Source organism: Solanum verrucosum, unplaced genomic scaffold (assembly GCF_900185275.1).
Source record: "Solanum verrucosum unplaced genomic scaffold, falcon-dt-bn FXZP01000154.1, whole genome shotgun sequence".
NCBI classification, from domain to species: domain Eukaryota; kingdom Viridiplantae; phylum Streptophyta; class Magnoliopsida; order Solanales; family Solanaceae; genus Solanum; species Solanum verrucosum.
Genome location: NW_026020217.1, coordinates 934,939 through 948,859, shown reverse-complemented (window position 1 = coordinate 948,859; position 13,921 = coordinate 934,939). Strand labels below are relative to the sequence as shown.

General features: G+C 32.7%; 1 protein-coding gene across 1 annotated transcript; it reads right to left on the bottom strand.

Moving 5' to 3' along the window:
- Positions 1-188: 188 nt before the first annotated feature.
- LOC125830838 (protein PTST homolog 2, chloroplastic-like) lies at positions 189-4,616 on the bottom strand. Its single transcript, XM_049510016.1, has 7 exons — positions 3,962-4,616; positions 2,176-2,510; positions 1,890-2,107; positions 1,270-1,415; positions 1,039-1,186; positions 493-561; positions 189-392 (listed from the first exon to the last, which is right to left on the bottom strand). Exons 1-7 carry the CDS (start codon positions 4,528-4,530, stop codon positions 297-299), a joined length of 1,581 nt encoding a protein of 526 aa, XP_049365973.1. The 5' UTR covers positions 4,531-4,616; the 3' UTR covers positions 189-296.
- Positions 4,617-13,921: the final 9,305 nt, after the last annotated feature.

The following is a 13,921-nucleotide window of genomic DNA, read 5'->3' as shown; positions in this document are numbered from 1 at the left end:
GATAGGAAAACATGATACAGAAAAGAATATCACTGCCTTGGAAAGAATAATTGATCCAAATTAGCTCAGATATTTGGAGCACATGCTCACTTTACATGGCTGAGAATCAGATTCTGTACCAGTTGTGTGTGTCAAAGAATGAAAGGAAACTACAAAATTCAACGATGGAACCTACTATTACACGTCAATCAGATTCTTTCGTGACATTCGCTGCTTGGGAGTAATTACAAGACAACAACACATAGGATCAGTTACTAATCTATCAGTTCCTAGAGTAACTTTTCTGCGACTTGCTGTTATGTGACAATGAGAAGATTATTTTCATGTCCATTGTTGTGAACAACAGGCCTCAAAGGATCAACCTTCCATATGCCATCAACAATGAATTTGATCTGCAACAAAAGAATGAGATGACGGCAACGACTTCAAAGTTTGAAATACACTATAACCTTTAATATTAAGTTCATACTTTACATTACAGGGATTACACACCTCATAGCTGCCTGGGTACAACTTTAGGCTAACAGAAAAAACACCAGTGCGCAATTTCTCCATCTTCCTCTGTAAGTCAATACAACATATCATTCTATTAACAAAGGACAAGAAGCCCATTGAAACTATTACCACAAAATTTTGTTTTTATTGTGAAAGCGGGTTTATAGAACTGCAGAGTTTTCAATATTAGGAGACACAAGTGGTTTGAAAAATTAATGAAAAAAACATTATACTGTTAAACAGACGACTTCTTGGCTCTTGTACAGAACATTGTGTAGTAGCTAGGAGAACCCACATAGGCTCAAGGACGGCCAGTTGACTATTACTTCTTATACATATATATTAAACCCTGAACACCCTTCGTAAAATTTCTGGTTTTGACTACTTCCAAATTAAGTTTATACAGAAACAACGTCTTGACACCAACAATGAGAAATGCATCAAATTTGTATTTTCTAACTATTTGTCAGCAAAAAATTTCCTCCTATTTCAAAATGTTGCCTCCCAAGTATTTCTTATCACATATGGGGAATAAGATCAAACCTGAGTTGTCCATCCATCAAAAGAGCCTGTTAGAAGAACCTCTGAGGCAGAGTTATGCCAAACAATCTGAGTAGTACGAAGAAACTGTAAAGCTTTCCTAGCACCATCAATCCTCTTCTGCTTCTTTGCCAGCAATTTCTCTGCATCACTGAAAGAGTAGGGTGCGGGGATTCAGTATTGGTGGGTATATAGTATAAAATGAATGATAAAGGAATGAGAAATGATACAGACGTCAATGTTAACGCCACCTTCCCCTCAAGTATTGCAAGTTTTGCACGTATGGCCCGCAATCTCTTCTGAGCATTTATGACATCATTCTCCTGGAACTCCCGTGCATCAGAAAGCTTCTGAAAATCACTAGGGGATTTTCCAAGAACCTGAGAGAACATTTCTAAACAGTGACGAGCTTCATCCCGCAAAAATACCAACCAACAGAAAACTTCAAATACAATTCTCTCCTTGGTGGCAGGTGAAATGAAAATTTTGCTGTTAGATCATTTTCTATTCTTTGGGAGAGGATGTGGGAGTACAAGGAAGAAGCATCAGCCTATCAGGTTATTGAGTTCAAATCCCTGATAGGAGTGAATTCCCTGTGTTCTGAGAGGTCCTATAAGAAAATATCTTGAGGTAGAACAAGAACTGGGCAGACTTAAAAACATATTTAACAGAAGCAACCGACATCAATTGTTTGGGTGGAAGAATCGCATTACAGCAACAAATACAGCTAGTCAAATCTCCATGCTACATAACAAAACATAACATAAAAGCATATCGTAGTAGGAAAATTAACATTATGATGCATGGCAAAAGAAAGATGCGATTCTGAACAAACAGGAGATGCAGATTTCTACCTCCATTGAACTGAACTCTTGGCTCTTGGATCTCAGGGAGCGAAGTGTTGAGGATAGCTCAAGCTCTAAATGCTGAAGACGAGTACTTATATCATTATGGTTGTTATATATCCATCTTTCCGGAGTTTCAGAACTATTCTCTGTGACGGTAAATACATCATCTCTTGAAGTTTCAGTTTTACCTCCATTTGGTCTCATATCAAAATCTACCTCACCAACTGTGCATGGAAGGGGTCAAATTGAGGCTACAAACTATGAACATGATTAGATTCAGGGAAGCGAATACCTTCAAAATCTGTGCCTTCAGGGCATGCACGTTGAGTGCTCCATGATCTCCACATATCTGGCGTGTATTTGTGGTTAAGCTGACCTCCTGAATCACTTAAACCGCCTTTCTTGGGGCTACATGTCGTGAGGCCTCCATTTTTTCCCAGGTCAGTCCTGTATGGATCTCTACCTGTAGTACTGGTTCCAGAGCTTCTGTCATCAATGTTATCCCTACTTGAATGATTAGCTCCATATCCATATTTGCTAGTATTAATACCAAGAGATGAGATTCTCTCTTTCTCTAATCGGTTCAATATCCCTTCAACCACGCTATCTTCCTCAACCACAGCTTCTCTAACACAAGGCAAAGGAAAGTAAGATACTACAGCAATTAACAAATTTTCACATAAACCCGATGTAATCAACGATGAATGGCAAATAAATTGGATCACAATAAACACTTAGAAAACAAAGAATCCTTATATTTTTGGCTCAAAGTAGAAGTTTATCTACTAATAGCAAAATCTTTCGAGTGACAAACACTATTCTTTATCAACAAGAACCAAGATAAAAAATGGACAAAAGAGAGGAAACACGATAAACAATAAGCAAAAGCACATTTTGCAAGGAGGAACCTCACAGTGATCTACCAGAGGAGGAAGCTGGCTGAGAAGAATCCCCAAACGGAAAATCAGAACCAGAATCACTTTCTTGATATTTCTCTACTCAGGAAGCACTTAACAAATTTTCACATAACAACAACAACATACCTGGTGTAATCTCAAAAATAGGGTTAGGATAAAGTGTATGCAGACCTTACCACTACCTTATAGGTAGAGATAGGTAGAGAGGTTGTTTACTATATACCCTCAGCTCAAGAAAAAAAAACAGTCCAAAGTATAGAGAAAGAAATAATAGAAATGAAGACACAACATACAACCTGACAAATCATCCTAAACAATAGTCATAGCAAGATACAACGATAATCAAAGTGTAAGAAAAACACAAATAATAACCAAACTCAAAGGACAACCTCCAACACTAATATATGTCCTCCATAACCACCTATCTAAGGTCATGTCCACGGAAAGCTGAAGCAGCTACATGGCATGTCTAATCACCTCTCCCTAATACTGTTTCGGCCTATCTCTACCTCTCTTGAAACCATCCATTGCCAACCTCTCACACCTCCGCACGGATGCTTCGGCCTATCTCTACCTCTCTTGAAACCATCCATAGCCAACTTCTCACACCTCCGCACGGGGGCATCCGTGCATCTCCTCTGCACATGCCCAAACTATCTCTGCCTCGATTCCCACATCTTGTCATCTATTGAGGCCATTCCTATCTTGTCCCAGATATCTTCATTGTTAATCTTGTCTCTCCTAGTATGCCCACACATCCATCTCAGCATCTTCATCTCTACTTTCATCTTCTGAACGTGGGAGTTCTTGATTGGACAACACTCCGCTCCATACAACATGGTATGTTTAACCACCATTCTGTAGAACTTGCCTTTAAATTTTGGTGGCACCTTCTTATCACAAAGGATTCCAGATACAATAAACAATCCATGATGAATGAATGACAAACAAATCGAATCACAATAAACACTTCGAAACAAAAAAAAATCCTTCTTATAACTTCTATATTTCGCTCAAAGTAAAAACTTTTCTACTAATAGCAAAATCCTTAGAGTGACACACTATTCTTTATCAACAATTACCAAGATAAACAAACACACAAAAGAGACAAAACATTATGAACAATAAACAAAAGCACATTTTGCAAGGAGGAAACCTCACAGTGATCTACCAGATGAGGAAGCCGGCTGAGAAGAATCCCCAGACGAAAAATCGGAACCAGAATCACTTTCTTGATATTTCTCAACTCTTCTTCGTAACTCCTCAATATCAAAATCCATTTCCTCAGCCTCAGGAACATTTTCTTGGTCAGTGGGAGGTTCCTCTTCTGAGTCCCAACCAAACGAATACCATCCACCCCTATTCCTAATAGCCTCAATCAAATCAACTCTTCCTGCTTTTTCCAAATCTTTCCTAGTTGGAAATGCATCTGGGTTCTGAGACTTCTCCATAAAGGCTAAAATTTCCGCCTCTAACTTCATATCACCTTCACTTAGCGACCCTTCTCCACAGCAACAACAACATACACTATGCTCTTCTTTTCCCTTTCTAATTAGCTCAACAAACTTCAAAGAACACATCTTTTTACCCAAAACAAGTTCAAAACCCCCAGATTTTCTCTGAAAATGAACTCTTTTTCTTGGGTTTAGGACAAAAAATTTACAAGGGGTAGCAGGTAAACTCAAAAATGAGCAGAAATTATAAGGTCTAGCGAACTGGGTCAAAACCATCGTTCAGGCATTTCTTCAAACAAATGGTGAACAAAACAATCCCAATAAACTTAAAACAAGAAAGAGAGAAGGAAAAAGGCAAAACAAGAAAAGAACAATGCAGCAGTAGAAGAAATAGCGTAAAATGCAAACAATTGATAGAGTTGATAACTGTGAGCAACACAGTTTATATTAAAAAAATGATTCTTTCCCACACGTCCCAATAACAATATGTGAGCTACCCAAGATCCCAATTCTGACCAGTATTTTCAAGATATGGTTTTTCTAAGGGTAAGGCCTGTGTCTCTCAGTATGGAGAAGGAAACAAGTGAAAATAGAACCTTGACATATATATGTCTATGGCCTTTGGCAACCGGGGGCGGCTCAACGTAATCGGAGGCCTAAAGCGAAATCTTAATTAGAGGCCTAAAATCTAAATAAACTTCACATGCATTTATTTAAAATTTATTTTTCTTACATTTTTAAGTGCAAAGTATTACTTAATATTTTTTTTATATATAAATGATTTATTCGATTTCTTTTTCAATTATTAGTTTTAAATAAGATTTTATTAATTCAACGTTGAAAAATATTATTTTACTTGGGCAATCATTTTATGAATTGTTAACATAGTTCTACAAGTAATAAGTTGACAGATTTCAAATAAATATAAGAGTTAGAACCATAGCTTTGATGAAGTTGATAATTTGGTTACCCCACATTTTACTATGGTTGTTGTAATGCTTGAAAATCTAAGAAGAAATGGAAAAAGAATTTACAATTCAATTTGTTCAATACTTTTCGACTATTAATTGATGTTTTTGACAGAATATTACTCTAACTTATCAACAATTTAAAGAAGAGAGTGTAAAAGGAGTTAAAAAGAAAATAATGTGAGTATTAGTAGAGAGTGGAAGAAAATAAAACAATATTTTCTTGATTTCTTCTATTTGAATGGGGTTGAAGAGAATAAAATAATAATTTTAAATATATACTACTTTTTATCGTAAATAATCAATATTTTTTTATAAAAATTAACACATAATTTATTCTTGGTAAAAAATTGAGGCCCCCTGAAATTGGGGGCCTAAGGCCAATGCCTTATTAAAATATACATAGAGCCGGCCCTGTTGGCAACTATTTGGATTAAGATAGTGTTTAGTTTTATACTAGTATTTACTAGTTTGGGGAAAATTATAAAGCACATTTATTTATTATCTAAAGGGGTTGAGAAAACATTTTTGGGATAAAATCTTGCATAAATAATGTTATATGGATTTTGTTAAGATGTAGTAGCACTAGAAAAATAATTATTGTTTGGTCATATAAGAAAAAAAAAAGAGAGTTTTACACCCTATTAACATTATAGAGTTCTAATTACATGTTATATAAATATTTTTTAATAATTACATTGCATCACAAAACTTCTCTTGATTTTCAATTTCAATTTTTTGCAATTTTCTCTCTCCCTTTATCTTTTTCATCAGACTATGTTAAAACTGAGAAAAATTGATATTTATCATAGTTTGTGGGATTTTTATTTTATAAAAAAAAATACAACATAAAAAATTTATATTATATGTTTAAATTCATATTAATCTGATTTCATATAGCATGTTCAAACGGACCCGCATCTTTATTTTCTCATATAATATTTGATTTGATGTTTAAGATACATAGATCTAAAAAGGCTTTGATTTGATCCATCAACTCGTTAGCAAGGGCTAAAAGTAAAAGGATGAGCCTAAAAAGCAGCTGAGTTTGCATATTTAAAAATAAAAATACCCTTTAAATAAGTAGTTCTTTTATAACAATATTCCTTAATTATTATTTTTAGGAAAAAAGGTCTGAAAAATACTTCAATTTTGACCGAAATTATTGTTACGATACCAAACTTTATGGAGGATATTTACCCCCTGCACTAGTTAATAATGTATTTAAAAGGTATATATGTGTTCACGTGGACACGTTATTATTTATAATCATCATTGAGTTTTAATATACAAATCATTCTCAACAAGGTCATAAAAAATATCTCGTTTTCTTCATCGAGTTCTAATAAAGATCAAAAACCTACGACAATTGATTCTGCAAAACAACTCAGAAGATAAAGAAAAGTATTGTTAGCATCTTATGTTTTTATCCTAACGTGATAAAAATAGTGGAATCACTTCTTATGAATTCGTTGAAAATGATTCCAATTCAATTCATGAAGAGTACAAGGTAAATTCAAAAGATCTAAGTAAGTCCAAAGCCTCATCATCTATTGACTCGTTAAGTGAAGTTAAAAAGAAGTAAAATCACAGTTTAATGATTTGTCTATCGACTAACAAATTTAAAATAACAAAGAATTATCAGTATTTTATTAGCATTTCTCCCAACCTCCCTATATAATAATGAAAAAAATGTGAAAATATTTTAATAATAATAATAATTATTATAATAAATTTTCACCGACATTGCCACAAATAGGTCCTATCAAAAATCACCATGATTCATGAGTGTCTCTTCACAATCATTTCTTCAAAAAGTAGAAAAATGTACTAATCCTAGTGTACAACTATATATAAGAAATTATATTTATATATTCTAATAATAATCCACAATAATTGAAGGTCTCTAATCTACTTTTTAAAGTAAAATATTTGACAACAACAAATTATCTCATTTTGCTTATAGACTCCAAAGTTAAAAAGGGAAGTTTTATCATCTATATCAATGTCCATTAAATAGTTGAGAACACAAGTACAGTATATTGTTTTGTTTTTTCAACACAAAAGGTTAAAATAAATATTTATTGGAATTAATAATTTAGTGGCAGGGACTTTCCCATTTTGTCTTAATAAGAATATTTATATTTAACGTAATTTAGTGGATGATTTTCAATGAAAACACGTTCTATGATATGGCTATTTTTGTTTTTAGTTGTTTCTTGTTTGATAGCACTCCATATAAAGTTATATTCTCCGTTTTAAATTATTGATTGTATTTCTCTTTTTATCATTTTTTCAAGATTATTCTTTTTAGTTTATATTAAGTGAATTATTGAGATTATTTTTTTATAGTTCAAAATAAGTGAATTATGTGAAGTTTTAAAAAAAAATTGGACTTTTTTTCTTCATATTTATTCTTGATTTAATGAGCTTCTTAACTATTTTACATTTTTTTTAAATTATTTGAAATTAATCAAAAATATAATAGTGGAAACAGAGGCGTATCCAGGAGGGGGTCATCGGGTTCACTTATTACCATGCTCTCCTCTTGAAATCATAAATAGTAGTGTTATATTTTTAAAAATATTTAAACATAGATGTGTGAACCACACTGAAAGCATCATATAATGTCGTGCGATGATGATTTTGTGCACCTCTCTAAGTGAGGCTAGAAATTTAAATCTTTTATTTATCTTGTTTTATTTTCCTTTCTAAAATTGGGAAACGCCTCTCTAAGTGGTTTGGATAGATAAAGAATAATTTTGGACCTATAATTTTAAATTTTTAATGATTTTTAGTGATAAGAACCTAAATGTTAAACTGATCAAATTTATATCTTAGATCCACTTTTTCGTAATAGTACGTCCATCATCTCAAAATCATGAATACGCTCTGAGTGGAAAGTAATCTTTAAAGTATAACCTTACATATTTTGTTTTAAGGAGTGTATCATAATCATATTCACGTAATAATTTATATGGAGGAGTATTATTTAGGAGTTTTTTTTCAGCCAAGATCACTACGAGGGGTGTCAGATATGTGTGTTGGGTTGAAATTGGAGATATTAAAATGAGTTGAAATTGAAATCATGTTGGGTCTTGATCAGCCCAAGTTTACTTTGGGCTAAAATGGGTTGGGTTCAAATGGGCTAAAAAGCAGGTTGGGTCTTGACCCGTCCAATTTGACCCGATTAATCTCAATAATTTTAACATAGTGATATTTAACTTTTATAATCACAATTCGAATTTCAGCTCACGATTTTTTTTTAAAAAAGTAACAAATGGATAGATAAAATCCTAAAAGATGTTAAATAAATAATAATTAATACCTTTAAAATATAGGAACATATTTTAGTAAAGAATTTTAAAACTAGTTGAAATTGGAGATTGAATTAGGCTCAATTGAGGATTCTCTTAAAATGGGTTAGGCTTGAATGAGTTGAGATTGAACCCAATTCAAATTATATTGAGCCCAACCCTTAAAATTTTGGACGGGTTACCTATGTTTGGGTTCATTTTTGACACCCCTAATCACTACTCCAATGTATATTATTTGGTGCCTAGAGTTAATATTCTAATTAAATTTCACGTAAATAATATTCCTTTCTATCCATATTATATGTAGTATTTTTAGCTTTGACATCGTATTTCTTAAGAAATTCGTTCACACTTTAAAAGTAAAAAGTGATTTCACTAAATTACATGTGATTACTATTTGCATCTTTATAATTTCACAAATTATGAACATTGGAATTTGAAGGTATTAGATGGCAAGAATTATCAATGGAAACAAACAAGTGGACATAATTACTTGATGCAAGTGATAAATATCTCGTAGAATTAATCGAGATGTGTGAAAGCTAGCCTGAATACCTCGGTCATAAAAATAAAAAAAACATGTGTGCCTTGAAAAAATAGTATATACTTAATATTCTCTTTAGTTCAATATAAATAAATGACAGAATTCATCTGTAATCCCTTAAAGTTAGCATCAACTTTCACTTAAACATTTCAATTAGAGTTTTGTTGTGTCACTTTGATATTTTGTGTTGACTTAACACATTTTGTGTGCTACACCGATTTTTAGTGCGTGAGGAGCGCTTTTTTTTTTCATCTTCTTCATTCTTTATCTCTATCACCTACTCCACCTCTCATCCTGAAAAAACTTATAAAATATGAAAGAACGGAAATTTTTTTTTGTCTATGATATAGTGCCCGTTTGGATTGGCTTAAAAAAGTAGTCTCTCTGTCCCTAATTACTTGTCCACTTTTGAATTGACACACTTATTAAGAAAATAATTATTGACAATGAGTTTACCATTTTACCCCTATTAATTATGAAGTGGGTGAATTAAAAACTTACTAATATTTTAAAAAATTCTACCTTTTTCAAAGTAATTAACTGAGGGTATAATCGGTAAAGAAAAAATTGTCCTTTCTTGATTTGTCAATATGGACAAGTAATTAGGGACGGAGGTAGTAGCTTTTAAGTCAAAAATAGAAAGTGAAATGATTTTTAAGTCAAAAAATAAAAAGTAGGGGTACCTATTTTTGGTTTCTGACTTATGTTAAGTCATTTTTTACCTCGTCAAATATTTTTTAACTTATTTTAAGTTATTTTTTATATTTGACAAACACTTTCAAAAGCCCAAAATTAACTTAAAAATAAATTTAACCAACTTTTAAGTCAATTCAAACAATCTCATAGTCACAACTCACATGAATAATGAACATCATATTTAACGTTTGGTGTTTCCTATGCCAAACCCAACTACATAGCAATATTATATTCCTTATTTGTTTTTGTTTTTCTTTTGTTGGGGGGCACTTTGCCAAATTTTTTTGTGATGAACAATAACAATCAATTTGGGGGAAAAAACTCAATCATATAGTAGACGCCGTTTGAATTGGCTTAAAAAAGGTAATTTTTAAGTAAAAAAATAAAAATTCAAATTTTAATGACTTTTAAATTAAAAAATAAAAAGTAAGAGTCTTACTTTTTATTTTAACTTATTTTAAGTTATTTTTAACTTTGTCAAACACTTCCAAAAGTTAAAAATAACTTAAAAGAGATTTGACCAACGTTTAAATCAATCCAAATAGGCTTGTAGTGGGTTAGTAGAAAGAGAGTGGCAATATGAAATATATGGAAACTTTATCGATTTACTTGTCATGTTGCAAAATATCAAAGAGACAACCAAAAAAAAATAGATTAAAGTTTTTCTCGATCACCTCGATAGGTTAAGGACCAAAGACACGACATGTGTATTTCTGAGAATCATTCGAATACTCTATGGCATCGGTCTCGCATGAAGTTTATGTGCAACATATTGTTGGTTATTGAGCATTTTAATATTATTTTTTATATTAAATTTGCTCATTATTTTGGTGTCTTAATGTTGCCTAATTACTCCTGCGTTTGGCCATTGACTTTGTGGTCACATAATGTTGGCAGAAACGTTCCAGTGAACGTTGGAACCTTGGCAGCATGGCACATGTTCATCAGTCATTGATGACATTAGTTACCCCTCTCATTATCTCATTCTTTATTCCTCCATTATTCTTTGTAATCTATGTTACTCCTAATATCATTTATCTTCACTTTTTACCACTCTATTATCTTCCTATTTATTATTAGGAAGACTTCTTCTAGTATAAATAGTGGTGTTCTTCATTTGGTTTGGTACATACAACACACAAGAAAAAATATAGAGTGAAAGGGTTAGTCAAAAAGAGAGTTCTTATTAGTTGAAGGGAGGTGTTCTTTTTTGGTGGAGCTTTGGACTCAACTCTTGTCTAGAGTTGTTGAGTTATATTTTGTGAAGGTTGTTGTATCCTGGAGGGGACAAGTCAAAGAGGACTACTGTTGGACCGGTGAAAAACATTTTCTGCAGTGGGCTTGAATCTCCTTAAAGAGAGCGAGATATCTGCACCTCAACCTGAAGAGATTTTTATTTCTTCATTTCATTTTCAGTTGTAATCTTGTATTTTTGTTATCTTGTAAGTTTTTCACTAACAATTTTAAGGAGATTCACTAATGGCTACAATTGAAAAAATTGCGGATGTCAAGATGGGAGACCTTAACAAGCCATTTCGGTTCAATGGTAACCATTTCAAAAGATGGAAGGGTAAAGTACTTTTCTACTTAAGTCTGCTCAATGTTTCTTATGTGTTAACTGAGAAGAATCCTAATAAAGTTGATGATACTTCTATGGATGATGATAAACTTATTTCTCATCATGAGAAAGTGGAAAAGTATGATGGTGATTCCTATAAGTGTCGGTATTATCTTTTTAATTGTCAATCTGATAATTTTTATGATTATTATGATAGAACTTACTCTAGTGCAAAGAAAATTTGGAAACCATTGCAGAGTAAGTATGATACTGAAGAGGCGGGAGCGAAAAAATATGCGGCTAGTAGATGTAGAAATCTTACGTCTAGGATTAGAGAAATCAAGGATTGTATTGATAAAAATAATGTTGAGTTACAACCTCCTTATATAGGACAGAATTGTAGAGTCCTAAGTTAACTATACTTAGAGTCCTACTACAATACCTATTATTACTATATAATAATAATAATGCAAATATAAATAATCTAATCCTAGTTGTACTATAATCCTAATCATAATCTAATCCTAGTCGTAATATAATCCTAATTAATATAAGTAGTCTAATCCTAGTACGACTTTAATTCTACAGCAGTGTTGTAAACTCGTCAGTCAGCTTCGTTGGACCTATTCCTTTGACATGTTCCAATCGTCAGCTTCCTTCTTCATCATGTCAACTTCCTTCTTCATCAACACTTGTTGTAGACACGTCAGTCAGCTGCGTTGGACCTGTTCCTTTGACATGTTCCAATCGTCAGCTTCATTCTTCTTCAACAATAAATTTTTTCATTTCCAAATGGTGAACAATAAATCAGTGGTAGACCAAGCTCAAGACTTTATAATGATTGTTGGAGAGCTTAGGTCCGAGGAGGTTAAAATTGGAGATAACCTTATTATTTGTGGCATAGTGGATAAACTTCCACTTTCTTGGAAGGATTTTCAAAAACTATGCGCCACAAGCAAAAGAAAACCGACCTTGAAACCTTGATAATGAAAATCCGCATGGAAGAAGAGGCAAGAGGCCAAGAAGCACTTTTACAAACAAAAGAGAACAACATCACAACGAAAGTAAATTTAATTACTTCAAATAATGCTACTCCTGAAACTCACAAAAATACTTCTTTGAAGCCTAAGAAGAAAAAGTTCAAGAAAAATAATGGTAGACCCCCCAAGAAAAATAATGGTGAAAATAACCAAGCACAAAATCAACAAGTTCAAGATAAGGGGCCGTGCTTTGTTTGTGGCAAGAGTGGGCATATTGCTCGATTTTGCAGATTTCGGAAACGTGATCCTAACCTTCAGGCAAACGTTATCGAAGAACCTTTTGTGGTGGTGATTTTCGACATAAACATGGTTGAGATTTTTGATGGATGGTGGGCTGATTCTGGTGCAAACCGTCATGTCTGTTATGACAAAGACTGGTTTAAAAAATACACTCATTTTGAGGAGCCCAAAACCATCATGCTTGGTGATTCTCACACAACTCAAGTGCTTGGAACGGGAGATGTCGAATTGTGTTTTACTTATGGAAGGGTATTAACTTTGAAAGATGTACTTTATACTCCTTCTATGAGGAAAAATTTGATGTCTAGTTTTCTTCTTAATAAAGCAGGCTTTAAACAGATTATTGAATCTGATCAATATGTAATAGTGAAGAAGGGTACTTTTGTGGGAAAGGGGTATGCATGTGATGGGATGTTCAAACTGAATGTTGAAATGAATAAAGCTTCTACTTTTGTTTACATGCTTTCTTCTACCAATTTTGGGCATGCTCATTTGTGTCATATTAATGACCGTTCTGTTGGAATCATGAGTAGTTTAGGATTAATCCAATGGTTAAAAAGAATTTTGAAAAGTGTGAGGCTTGTAGTAAAGCCAAAATCACTAAAAGGCCTCATTTTCAAGTTGAAAGAAAAACTGATTTGTTAGAATTAGTTCATATTGATATTTGTGAACTTGGTGGAATTTTAACACGTGGAGGTAATAGATATTTTATCACTTTCATTGATGATTTTTCTAAGTTTACATATGTTTACTTCATGAAAAATAAAAGTGATGCTTTTGAAAACTTTAAAGTTTATCTCCATGAAGTTGAAAATCAGTTCAGAAGAAAAATAAAAAGAATTAGAAGTGATAGAGGCCATGAATATGAGTCAAATGAGTTTAATTCTTTTGTTAGATCATTGGGATAATTCATGAAACTACTCCTCCTTACTCTCCTTCATCTAATGGAGTAGCGGAAAGGAAAAATATAATTTTGGTTGAATTGACTAATGTCATGCTTATTGAGTCACATGCACCTTTAAATTTTTGGGATGAAGCTATTTTAACTGCTTGTTATGTGTTGAATCGTGTGCCTCATAAAAAAGTCTAAATTGACACATTTTTAATTGTGAAAAAATTACAAGCCAAGTTTGGAATATCTAAGAGTTTGGGGTTGTCTAGCCTTTGTGAGGCTAATGGATCCCAAGATTACAAAATTGGGTAAGAAAGTTACTGCTTGTGCTTTTCTTGGTTATGCTTCAAATAGTACAGCCTATAGAATTTTTTAATCTTAAAGATAATATTGTGATAGAATCAGGTGATGC